The 13,270-nt window shown below is 40.0% G+C and overlaps 1 protein-coding gene across 2 annotated transcripts in view; it reads right to left on the reverse strand.

Annotated features, from left to right (window-relative positions):
- Positions 1–10,798: 10,798 nt before the first annotated feature.
- Positions 10,799–13,270, reverse strand: part of SDCCAG8 (SHH signaling and ciliogenesis regulator SDCCAG8) — an 85,033-nt gene continuing 82,561 nt past the window's right edge. For both annotated transcript variants that reach the window (XM_083432168.1, XM_083432167.1), the window contains exon 17: positions 10,799–10,970. In XM_083432168.1, coding sequence (XP_083288294.1) covers positions 10,817–10,970 — 154 coding nt within the window. In that variant the 3' untranslated portion in view covers positions 10,799–10,816. The remainder of the gene's footprint in view (positions 10,971–13,270) is intronic.

Below are 13,270 nucleotides of genomic sequence, written 5' to 3' on the forward strand. Positions count from 1 at the left end.
CTTGTTTTGTTGTATGCCCCATAGCTTGCCTTGTGTCGATTTCTAAGGCGCTGGATAGCTGGTTATTTGATCAGCTCAGTCGTAGGATTGGCTAGGGAGAGCCAGTGTGGTGTAGTGGTTAAGAGCGGTAGTCACGTAATCTGGGTAACCGGGTTCGCGTCTCCGCTCCTCCACATGCAGCTGCTGGGTGACCTTGGGCCAGTCACAGTCTCTCAGCCCCACTCACCTCACAGAGTGTTTGTTGTGGGGGAGGAAGGGAAAGGAGAATGTTAGCCGCTTTGAGACTCCTTAAAGGGAGTGAAAGGCGGGATATCAAATCCAAATCCAATACACGGGGTGCAATCCAACAGCGGCCATCTGCCAGCAGCATGGATAACCCTTTTCTGCAGCCCCTGAAATTGCTCTAGAAGGTTGGGAGGTCGTATACAGCAGATTTCAGGAGGATGGGATGGTGGAGGAAAGGGAAGTCTGCTCACGCTATGTTGGGCGTCACCCATGGTATTTCATAAATGGATGTAATCAGACCATCCTTCTAAAGTAGAAGTGCTCTACCATTACAGAGGCATTCCTTTACATGCATTGGCTCACATTTATGTTTATAAAAGCTCCCATCAGTGAAGTTTGGCAAGTATCAGAATGTTGATCTTCAAATAATCTGTTCTCCAGTGCATTTATGGCATCACAAAAAAGCAGTCCAGCTGTTCCTGGCATCTTCAGAGCAGGGGTAGCTAGCAATGGAAGGTTTGGGACAGGATTTGACAGGTGCAAATAGTTTCTTATTTGTCAGGAGATTATACATATCTATATGACTGCTGTCCTGAATGTTTGGTGGGGTGCAAGCTTAGGAAAACCATGGAAGATTTGCAGAGTTACCCTTTTGGCTGTCATGCCTCTGTCACAATTTCAGCATAGGTCATGGTACGGAGAACTTAGGTTTATCCAAAGTTGCAAAGAGATCAACAGCAGGCTGAAATCTAGCCACTAACTGGAGACTGGGAAACAATAGTCTCTTCAGCTTGTTCCATAGTCCCTGCCACCATCACTCTCCCTCTGTACTACGTACTAAGAAGACGCCACTTTGGACTCCTCACTTGACCCAGTTTTCCCTGCAGTCTCATTAATTGGCAGGAGGATCTAGGGGTGAGGAAGGTGCAGGGGAACCCCCTCTTCACAATACTACAGAGGAGAATGCCATAGAAATTTCTATCTAGTCACATTTCTCTCATTTATTACTAATTAGCCCACAGAATTACATATGTTCCTAGACTATACAAGGCATAAGTTTTGGCATGTCAAGTAATAGTCTTGTTCTGACTATTTTTGTCAATTCAAGAAGGCTCCAAATAGCATCACAAATATTTTAATAGGGTCACCTGTCAGGTCAGGTCATTGTTGTTGTTTTCCACATTGTGCAAGTGGAAGTCTGAATTGAGCTTTCCTCTGCCTTGGGCTCGGATGTGGCAAGAACTGAACTGTGGCAGCAGTGAACTTCCGCTTGCATAAGGTTGGCTACAGCCCACTGTAACCCATGTTGTTGGCCTGATGAGCAGAACAATTAAAGGTGGCTTGACATTTCAGGTCAGCTGTCTGCATTTACTGTATTGTTTGCATATAGAACTTTGTACCTTTAAGTTACATTTAATGTGGGGAGGGAAAAGAAAGCAAAAATGAAATTTGAGTTCATGTTCCTACATGGAATGACCCTTCGGAGGTTGAGAGAAAACTTCAATTCATACTCATAAATCAATCAAAGCTGCAGCTAAAATACACTCTTGAAACCTCTATTCTGCTTCGTCACAGCTTCCTCTTGAGTTTGGCTAGACTTTGACAGGAGTTTGAAAAAAACATAGTACATTTCAGACTTGTTGACTCCAGCTTGTACTGGCTTCCAAGACATCGTGCGTGCCCTCTTGTACTGCAGCCACCTTTGAGGAAATAGGTCATTTCTATTTATATTTTGGCAGTTTTGCACACAAACTTTGCTTTCCACACTAACAATTCTTCCAAAACATCTTTGCTAATCGCAGAGCCTCTATTCCAGTATTGTTTTATAAAACTTTCAAATTGTTTTTGTTTGTTTGCTTCTTGAAGCTGGCAGTTCTTGCACAGGCCATGTGCTTTTTCCTAGAGTACAAACGTAAGGTTTTTCCTTACTAACTGCAGGGTCTCTATATTACACCTCAATGTACACACTTTGCTGCTACTGTTTGTACCGTCTACAGTAGAATTTCCTTATCTTGCTCCTGGTATAGTGCATTACAGGCAAGCATGAAATGTAAAGTATTTATTTAAATAAAAACTCAAAAATGGTAATTGAATTACCTCCCTGTAGCTTTAGAGTTTGTGAAATTTCTTGACCTTGCTAGTTCTTTCATTAGACCCATGACAGATCTAGTCATATGGTTAAGGACATTAAGCAGACACTAAAAAATCCAAGAAACCGTATTACTGTTGGTCATACTTAAACTGTTTATTTCCTTAAGCATATGACCCACAAGGATGTGAAATAACAACAGCCGTTTTTGTACACTGTACATCCTTAGTATTTTTACACATATATGATAGGGATGCACATTATTTTCCTTCGTAAAGACAGCTTAAATAAAGCACTATGTCAATCTGCTACTTATGTGTTTATTGTTGTTGCTTTTGTTTTTGAGGTGCAAACATGTATAAAGGTTGCAACAAGAGAGTTTTTAGTTTTATCTGTGACTTGAGAGCAACTTTATTTCATGAAAATGGTTTTAAAAAGCAATATCTTTGCAATTGCAAATTACTGCAGAGATCTTGAGTGCTGTGGTATACTTTAGAAAAGTATATATCGTAATATGCAGCCCATCTAAAAGCAATTCTAAAATTTTATTCTGATGTGTGTACATTCTCATCATATCTGTGATAATTGACAGATAATGCTATGTGCATTGTTAGCTGATTTCAATTTTTTATGTTTATTGGAAATTTACTATAACTTGCTGCCTTCCTTTATGGAGGTTTTTTCTTTTCAAACAGTTGAAAATTCCATAAATAAGATCAAACACCAAGTGCTAGTGATGTGCAAGATACTCACTGTCCAAAAAAACCCACAGTCCAGGTAATATGGGGGGAAAATAATGAAGAATTGGAAGAGTACACAAAAAGCTGCATGGTTTATTATAAAGTTTGTAGATAGACGTAATGAGGACGACGATAACAAGTAGAAGGGCTATTAAGGGACAAAAAGAATTTGTAAGAGTTTATTTTAGGAAAACCTTCAAGGTGTAAAAGGATAGAGCAAGTGCAAAATGAAAGATTCTAGGCAAAGGCTATGGATGGGAACTTGCAGAAGAATGAGATAGTATGGTTATGGAGAGCATAAAAGACCAGAGCAAGAAGAAGTGGGGTGACAAATGAAATTATTGTATGAAAGCTGGTAATTCTGACAATGCTTGCTTTTCCAAGACTGTAGAAAACAGTTATAAGTTTAGTTGAAGATGTGGAACCATCTTGAGAAATGCATCAATTCCAATAAGGCAGAAGGGTAAAAACTAAACATTTTGTTGTTTCTATATCATATGAGAATACACATGGTATCTATCATGTGTTTGGTCTGTGAGGTCCAGAAATCATTTGTGATCTTTAGAATTCATTTCAAAGTTTACTGATATTTACATAATTATTTTAATGGAACAGGTTATATTTCTACAGACATAGTAAAATAGATAAGTGATACAATGTATCAAGTTATTAAAATATTGAGACTGTAGTAAATAATTTTGCTATGTTAAATTCAATTAAATTTCTCTTACACTTTTCCTTTAGAATCAAGAGGTCTTACAGTAGAATTAGATAAAAAACAGCAAAACAATAACAATATAAAAATTCTGTAAAATGATACCAACCTTCCCACACGTGAAGAGACAAAATCAACAGGAATCTGAGCACAGTACATTTCAGTCAGCAATTCCATTTTGAATGTTGCGGGCACTTCATCCACTCATAATGTAGAACATGTAAACATCTTAACAAAATCTAGCCATCACACAGTTGACTATCCACATTTTTTCTAACTGTCTGAGTTTTGTGCATCTGTAGAATAACCTACATTTTGTGTTGCCTTGCTATCGCTATCTGATAGCCAACACAGTAACTAAAAATTCCAGGCTTGACCGGCAATGAACAGTTACCACTCTTAAAAGTAGTGTAGCTTATATCTCAATGCCACCCACCCTTTGAATTGATTCACCGACTATTTTACAGCATTTTTGTCTCTCTGGCATTATCGCTTTCAGTTTTAGATAGTTACAACATCAACTAGCCCACCTGAAATGGAAATAAGAACATTAAAACACTAATAATAAAATATTCCAACAAAAATTTTAATGTTCATGAATGACTCGCCAACCTCAAACACCCACCCACACACCCGCTCCATGTTGGAATGTCCCATTTACAAGATGGCTCCACATTTGAAATTAACTGTAAAACTGGTATATATGATGCTGAAGTAGTAAACGATCTAGCACTGGCTAGAAAGAGAAACCATTCCTAAGGATGAGGGGTAGCCAATGGAAGAACCAGAAATGTAGTTGGATGGGCTGCCTGTAACTAGTCATTGATAATTCTGACCGAGTTTTGGTCAGAATGAAAGCAATCAGGATTGGGGAGGGTGAAGACAAGTAGAGTCTACACTAGTCAAAGTGAGAAGTAACTAAGGCATAAACAGGCCTTTTGGCTGGCTCACACATTCTTGTTCAATTGATCTCATCAGGTTATTACTCTTAAGCTGAATGTGTGGATTGTCTCCATTGATATGCATTGTATTTGAGTTGGCATCTGTGTGAGGTGGTTGATCTGTGATGTCATGGTGGTGAACAAACAGCATGACTTGACAGCATGTTCAACAGTCAATGACTGCAGCGTATGCAGTTGGTTATGTAAGGCAGACATCTAGCAGGGTGGCAAAATGGAAGAATAGGAAGTTTAGCAGTAGAATGCTTTAGAAGACCAAAAGAGAGAGAGGTGGTAATCAAAAGCTACAATGTTACAATTCACTGAATTTATAGGAAGTTAGTTGATACCAGTGGAAAAAGAGGAGTTTGTGCAGAAACGTCCACACCTGCTATATTATGTGTAAGTAATGTCAAGTCATTGGAAAGATGACAAGAGCTAGTTTAAAAGAGAGGGGGATAAGGATGAGAGGGCAGATAGTGAGATTAGATGAGATGGGACAAATTGTTGAGAGGAGCACAGTGATGTGTTACAAGAGGAAGACAGGTGGTTATGCATGCGCTGAACTTTCCATTGAAATCAATGGGACTACACACCTTAAACTTTGTCTGGATTGTGCCTTAGTTATATGTGTTCTCTCTATATTGTTCTCTATTAAGTCCGTTTTGATGACAGGAGGCAGAAATAGTGTAGAACTCATCCTCTTAAACATGTAGATTGAAATTGAGCTCTAGAATTTGTTTTGAGTTAATACTCGAGAGAATTCTAATAATTGCATAGCTGTTTGCTTTAGCCATTTTTAATTTTTATTTTTGTAAAATGACATAGCTTACACGTCTTCTGTTTACTTCTGTCAAGCATGTACACCTTTATTTATTTGGCTTGTTTTTCTTAAACCCACCCTGTTGCTTGCTGAAAGCTCAGGGTGGATAACATTAAGAAACATTTTAAAACATGTATTTAATAAATATTTATTATGTATTTATAAGGTTGAAATGAAATTATTGCCTTGGTAATCAATATTCAAAGCAAACATGTTGTCAGTCTTTAGGTTTGTTACCAAAATATCTTTAAAACATTGAGGATCAAAGACTTTGATTCTGAACACGGCTTAGTGTCCATCAATAACACCTACTGATAAATATTCTTTGCAGGATTCTTACAATTAGTTATCGGAGATAAAAATATTACTTGGGGAAATTAATAACTTTCATTTTAATATTTATTAGGGGTAAAAAATTAGCTTTTTAAAAATGACATGCAACCCAGAACTTGCTGCTTTGCCACTGGATAAATGTTCCTATGTCAGCCTCTTCAGTTTGGTACAGATTGAATATATTTAAGAGTGGACTGTCCACTCTCCTTCTTCTATGAGCTCACATACTGTTCCTCATCTCCCTTTGACTCTCCCTGTCCTTGTTCAGTGCTGACTGCTGAGCATCATGTCTGCAATAAGCTAACAACTACTGGTAGCCTTAAGCCAGATTTTGATGTTAAGTTTGGAAGCTGATTTCAAATTCTGATTTAACTATGCTTAGTGATGAAATCAGTGCAGACTTAGTCTAGTGCGGACAGAGGGAGAGAAGTAGGAGCACATAAGCCAGAAGCAAAAGGAGTATGTGATCTTGAAGAGCTCTTCTGATATCTTAACCAAGATGAGATCGTTTGCGCCAAGTGTTTATGCAACACCATGTATATAGAAAGCAGTTTTGGTACGCAAACATGCTGATGGCTTGGGCAGCTACTACAGGCATCTAAGGGAGAAGCCTTCTTCTAGTCATGCTTCTTGCAAGGAGAAAGCTGCTACTTAGGTTGTCCAAGCATCACCATTGCAGCACCTTTGATTTTTCCAGTAGACAGGAGGAACAGCTGTTTTTGCCTGAAGTTGTGAAGGGGAAGTACAGAAGAAAAGCAGCTGGCACCAGAGAAACTATGAAAGTAGTCTTGCAGCTTCTTTACCTCCCTAGCGCAGCTGAAATCTGGCAAGAAAAGACAAGGCCATAGCAATATTCCACAGCCATGGCCAATAGTGGTTCCTCCTTAAGTGATCTCTCTTATTAATTCATCAGATAAGGAAGAGGTGGATGGAGGGACACCAGCATGTGCTTGCTGTGGTTGATGGATGCCACAGGGATGCAGAAGTTTGCAAGGTCCCTTCTAAGGACCAAACTTAGATGCACTGCAGCAGACCCATTTCTTTAAATGTGGGTCTGTACTGAGCACGTACAAAGTGGGGAGGTGGTCTAATTTAAAGGGCAAAAGGGAGTCGCTTTCTACTCGGCAACACTCTCCCAGACAACTAACAGTTTTTACAGAATGTCTTTGTGGTGCAACAAGAAAATTACAAACAGGTCACCTTCCGAGACAGGTATTTACAAGCTTCAGCACCAATACCAGCCCTGGTTGGACTGCAGAGAGGTAAGCCACAGGCCGGGAAGTGAAGGTTTAACACCTTGGCACTCGCATGCCCTATTTATTCTTTAAATTGAACCCCTACCCTCCTGCTTTGGAGGTGAGTGGCAGCAACAAAGATTGCGACCATTATGCTTTTTGGCCCCACGACGCTATGAACCAGCACTAAGGAGATACCAGTCTTAAACCAAAGAGTCCTGAGGTATAAAAGTGAAGAACATTTCCATGTAAGTATATTTAGCAGGAAAAATTATTCAGTCCAGGATGATGGATGTTATTTGTGGGAAAGGAAAATTAACTGCAGTGGGACCATTTATAAATCCATGAGAAAGATTTATTTACCAGTATTTCATTTGCCCAATAGTATTGTTTAAATGATATCTATCCATCTCAGATGCTTACTGAAGTCCTCAACAACTTTGCAACATGGTTGTCTTACTGTAGCAAAATCCTGCAGCTGAGGTCATGGGATCAATATATACACCTTTAAAAGTTTCCTATCTCTGAACCATAATAAAATTTGATTTTGAAAAACATCTTGTTCTTATTTTTGGAAAAAGTTTCAAAATCACAAATGGATCATAAAATAAATATAGTTCTAATACACAAAGGTTATGTTTCAGGAGCTTAGTAAATTATTAAACGACACAAGCTCAGGGGTCAGCACACTTTTTCAGCAGGGGGCCAGTCCACTGTCCCTCAGACCTTGTTTGGGGGGGGGGTGCAGACTATGTTACTATATTTTGAAAGGAAAAAATAATGAATTCCTATGCCCCACAAATAACCCAGAGATGCATTTTAAATAAAAAGGACACATTCTACTCATGTAAAAACACGCTGGTTCCCAGGCCGGACTTAGAAGGCGATTGGGCTGGATCCGGCCCCTGGGCCTTAGTCTGCCTATTCATGTTCTAAATAAATAACGTTATCTGTGGAAGATACACGTGTGCCTTGCTTAAAGGTTGACAAAGACATGTATTTTATGACATATCTATTTAAAACAATTGAATATCACTTCTCCAAGCCAGGAGGCAACTTCCAGCAAAAAACCCAGAAGTAGCAATAAAAACAATATACCACAGAAATGAGCCAGCAATGCTTTTTCCCCTCTCTGCCATCCGCTTCTCAAAAGACGGATGCTTTGTACCTTCTCTCAAAAGATGTAAAACCAGGCCAGTTTCTAACCTCGCTAAGGAAGTTGCTCTGCAACCCTGGAGCAATTGTAGCCCTGCTCCTTATCTAGAATTTGATAAGGGGCATGCAATAAATGTTGGAAGTTAAAAAAAATAAGGTGAGTGGGAGAAATAAGAAGTGGGGGTGCAAACTATTTTAAATTAGGGTAGCGGTAAGCATTCAAAGTAAGTGCAAGAGAAAGTGACTTGTGCTTCCCCTCTGTATGCTTCCAAGTTCTCACCCAAAGCAGGGGAAGGTGATGGTGTCACGTCCCCCGCAAGGGAATTTATGGGCAACTTCCCAGAAATAGATCCAAACGTATTTTCTTGGGTGAGGAAGAACAAGCAGCCTTGAATGCTCAAAAAGACTGAACCACTTCACAAAATCTGCAGACAGGGACGACTTCTTTCCAGAGCAACAAGATAAGTTTGCAAAGATTTAATTATTTAAGAGCATCAGGTCAACAAGCTGAAATTGGATACAGTATTTTCGTCTAACGAAGGCTGTTTTCCAAGTTAGCTTCAGCCGCTCGGTATCGCAGCTGTAGCGCACTGGGTAACTAAAAGAGAAAAACCAAAGACTGACTTCTGTCACTTGCAAGAGCACCAAGTGTTTATTTATATTGCTTTCTTCCTGTGGTTAAGGTCTCAAAAGAAAGGTTCGTCAATTGTGGAGAACGTGGCACTGTTGTGTAAAAAAAAAAAATTGTTTCAAAGGCATGTAACATGCATAAGCTGACCATTTGAGAGGCAAAAAACATCTGTCATGGCAATACTTCATTCTGGAAAATCAGGGTTTCAATGAGTTCTAAACATTGTTCACGTTTAGCAGAAAATAACAGAGCCCTTGCTTTGAAGGCACATTTGGTTCCCTGCCTCTTATTTTCTTAGATATGGCAGGTTTTTTTCGAAAATACAGTTTACTGTGAATTTTATCAGATTACAAGGGATGGGCCTCTGTATCAAGAGGAAGCTGCTTTATGCTAAGACAAGGTCCCTTTCACACAAGAAGAGGGGATCCACACACATCCCTAATCCCCGTACCATTCATACTTTGTCATTTATAGTGCATGAAGGGGGGGGGGAATGATGTTCATATGGGGTTTATATGTGGCTGACCCACCACTGACTTCCTCACATGGGTAACCTTTCCAGGCATGTGACCCTGAAGCTGGAAACATTTTCCCAGCTCCATTTTGGCATTTCTGTACAACCAGTAAGGACTAGCAGAGAAATTGGTGATTATGCTCAATCATAATTGATCCTCTAATAGTGACCTCTGGTGGTGAATGATGGCAGAACTGGAACCTTCTGGTCGGAAAGCCCAAGAGGCTCTGTGGTTTAGACCACAGCGCCACCCGCTCCCTTGTCGTTTAGTAAGAAGGACACATCATGCAGTAGTTGATTTTGTTCGTGACAACTGACCATATTATTAACGGCGATTTTAATATATGTGTGCAGTTTCAAAAGAAGGACCTTAAATATTTTTTATTTGAAATATATGAATAAAATATATACTTGAAACTCATCTCAAATGCAATAGAGAAGGGAGATAGGGTTGCAAGGAAGAGGGGAGGGGTGGGAGAGACATTTTACCATTTATCAAGTCATGTGTGTGTGCCAGCACTTTAATTTTTACTAACTCAGGTAGTAATTTTATGATTTTTATAGGAAACAGCTCTTTTATAAAAAGAAGGTTGCATACATTCCATATCTAGTCAGACTTCAGAATAGATAGCACAAGGTTTCTGGTATTTGCCCCATGTAAGGAAAGCACGCTTTGTTAGTCATACACAATAATTTTAAACAACCCATAGTTTCTTGGTTCAGTTGACCAAAGCACATGTGACAGCTTCTGAACTCCTCAAAGGAAGAGAGAGCGCACAAGCTCAAGACTCGCTGCAACTGGATCATATGTTCAGCTATGGTGCCAAGCGCATGCACCAGTACTTCTTATGGCAGCTGCAAAGAATCACAGCAATTATCCCCTCCAAAATCCACAACAAATGAGAGAGTTTTTTCCTCCTGCACTGACCATGCCCCCTAAATCATTCCCTGATTTCACAGGGTAGCAGGACTGGACACCCACTGCCCCTCCCTTCTGTGCACCTCTTTGAACAAATGCAACAGTGGCTGATGTCGTGCCTTTTTTCTCCATGGGTGCGGGTGTAGTTGGGATGCCTGCTATTTTCGCAGTGGCGGCCATTTTGTGTTCTTAAATGCCCCAGTGCCTTTTTGTAACTGGCACCTATAGCACTCTTTCCAGTCCTCACTGGAAATGTAATGTCCAAATGTGGCTGCGTTTTTTTTTTTATGACAGCTGAACCTTCAAATGAGCTCCTCTTCTAGGGAAGGAGAAAGGGCAAAAACTGGGGAAGTAGAGGGAAGCTTAGAGTGTCCAGATCAACAACTGTATGAAGGCGATGATTTGAATTTGCATTCACAGGATTCAGATGTTGAAACTGTATTGGACCGGTTCTTTTGTTTTAGTCACTGATGGTCAAGCGTTTTTCTCTAGCTTTTATTCATTTTTTCCTGGTTCTGAGTGGTACCTGAATCCTCAGGAACTCCACCTCCTCAGTAAGCATCTGCCTCTCCTTGTATAGCTCATTCTGCTTGTTCAGCAGCTCCACTAGCTGCTGGGCAGTAGTCTGGCAATGCTTGTCAAGCTGCTGTAACCTGGAAAAAAACAGATAAAAAGAGGTTGCTCTGGTGGGGCAGTTATAGGAGGGAATGACCCAAGGCTTCTCCAGAAGTGAAGCGCATGGTAGAAGCTGTCCTTTAGGTACACATTCTTCCCCTACACAGACACATTGTCAAGCATTTTTATTTCTAAATTAGAAATCTTATCTGGAAGAAAATTACCTTTACCAATATGTATCACTGGCAGGGCCATATTAAGCCATTTAGAGGCCCCAGGCACTTAATATTTTGGTGTCCCCATATATATCTAATTCAAACTGCAAAATATTTTTTTATTTTTCGAAATGAAACAAAACCTACAGTAACATGGAAAATGATGTTTATTGTTAACACACTATTATATACATGACAGTCAATTGTCACTCACTTTTTACATATTGCCTTAGAATTGGTCACAAATAAAATGAAACTCTAGGGTAATTTCATTGTGGGTTGACACAATGAATGCTTCCAAAATCGATGTGGTTAATATTTTGCTCCCTTACCCCCCCCCCATAATTACCTCCAAAATTCGCACTAAGGCCTTTAAAAACCTCCAAATTTGGAGACACCCCCCAAAAAACTCACTCTCAGTGGTCGACTGAACGGGAGCCGACATGACCAAGATAAGAACAATCATGTGAGCTCAGGGGACTCAAGTTACCAGACTTTATTTCTGTTGTATTTCCAAAATAATAATAATAATAATAATAATAATAATAATAATAATAATAATACTTTTATTATTTATACCCCGCCCATATGGCTGGGCCTCCCCAGCCACTCTGGGCAGCTTCCAAAAAAATATTAAAATACTATAATACATCAAACATTAAAAGCTTCCCTAAAATGTATATTAATCTCTATTATTACTATTTTATTATTACTAAATTCATTTATTATAGGAGCCTTTTTTGTGGAACCTGGTTCAGCTGCACCATATTATCCATGGTAAATCCGACAATGGAAAATTTCTGTGGTGCCCCCTTCCCTTGATGCGCTAAGCATGTGCTTAATGTGATTAATGGTTAACCCAGCCCTGATCATTGGTAGATAACCACCGCATAATACAAGTGTATGCATAGTTCTACTCAGGGACATGAAAGTTACCTCAGAAATTACTAATACCATGTCTCATAGCTTCATAGGTTCCACCAATGAATTACGGGACTCCAGCTTATTTACATTCTCTCTCCCCCCCCCCCCATATTGTCATTCAATTGACGCCAAACAGGAATTCCCCACTGTGTCCACAGATTACATAATTTGCAGAATGTGTAAGGTCAGCAAAGCATGTCCCGTTTAAGAGTGATTTACTGAGTTTACAGACCTCCGTTATGCATTAAGTTCTCAGCATAAAGAGTCATAAATATGTCTACAGACATACCTATCAGCATATATCCAGCTATCCCCCTTCTCTCTCAGTCACACTAAAAAGTAAATTTAGACCTAGAAAGTTGCAGCCACATAGCCTGACCCCCTTCTGGTTCAGCACTTTCCTGAGCAAATAGCAGCAGAACCTGGGAATGGAACTGCTGAGTCACAAATGCAACAACTTGCCTTCCTCTCCCATCCAAGTACCTGTATCACATCCAACCTAAAGAGGCACTTGACACAGCTGGGAAAACCAGATCCCCCTGCCCCCAATCTTTATTTACACAGCTGGAGCAGGAAGATAACTGGGATGTAAGCTAGGGCCTAGATCAGGCATAGGCAAACTCGGCCCTCCAGACGTTTGGGGACTACAATTCCCATCATCCCTGACCACTGGTCCTGTTAGCTAGGGATCATGGGAGTTGTAGTCCCAAAACATCTGAAGGGCCGAGTTTGCCTATGCCTGGTCTAGACTGTATTACTATATATGATAATAGATTTGGGTCCTTCCGTGCTACTACCATGTAGATAGCATCACACACAAGAGAGAAGTATTGGCAGGCTTTACAGATGCTCCAAGATCCTTAGTGAGGAAAAAGTCTAAGGGGGGAAAAAACCAAAACAAAAAACTTCACCCCTCAAACAGTCCTATAATAACTCAATGGCATGGGATGTCGAATACATGAGAGTAGCAACTTGGTGGAAGGCAGGTAGTGATGGACTAGAGTAGCTAGAACAGAGAAGCATAACGTATAAAAGTGAGAAATAGCTATCTTATTGTCTGAAAGGCCCACTTCCTGGTCTACACTGAGAAATTACTTGAACAAAAAGGATACTGATGAATGGCAGGGCAAGGAAAGAGAGATAGAGGAATGAAATCGAGGAGAAGGGGAAAGAGTGCTTGGAATCCTGTGCTCTGAAGC

The sequence above is a fragment of the Podarcis tiliguerta genome (assembly GCF_965153285.1).
Source record: "Podarcis tiliguerta genome assembly, chromosome: 3".
Taxonomy (NCBI): Eukaryota; Metazoa; Chordata; class Lepidosauria; order Squamata; family Lacertidae; genus Podarcis; species Podarcis tiliguerta.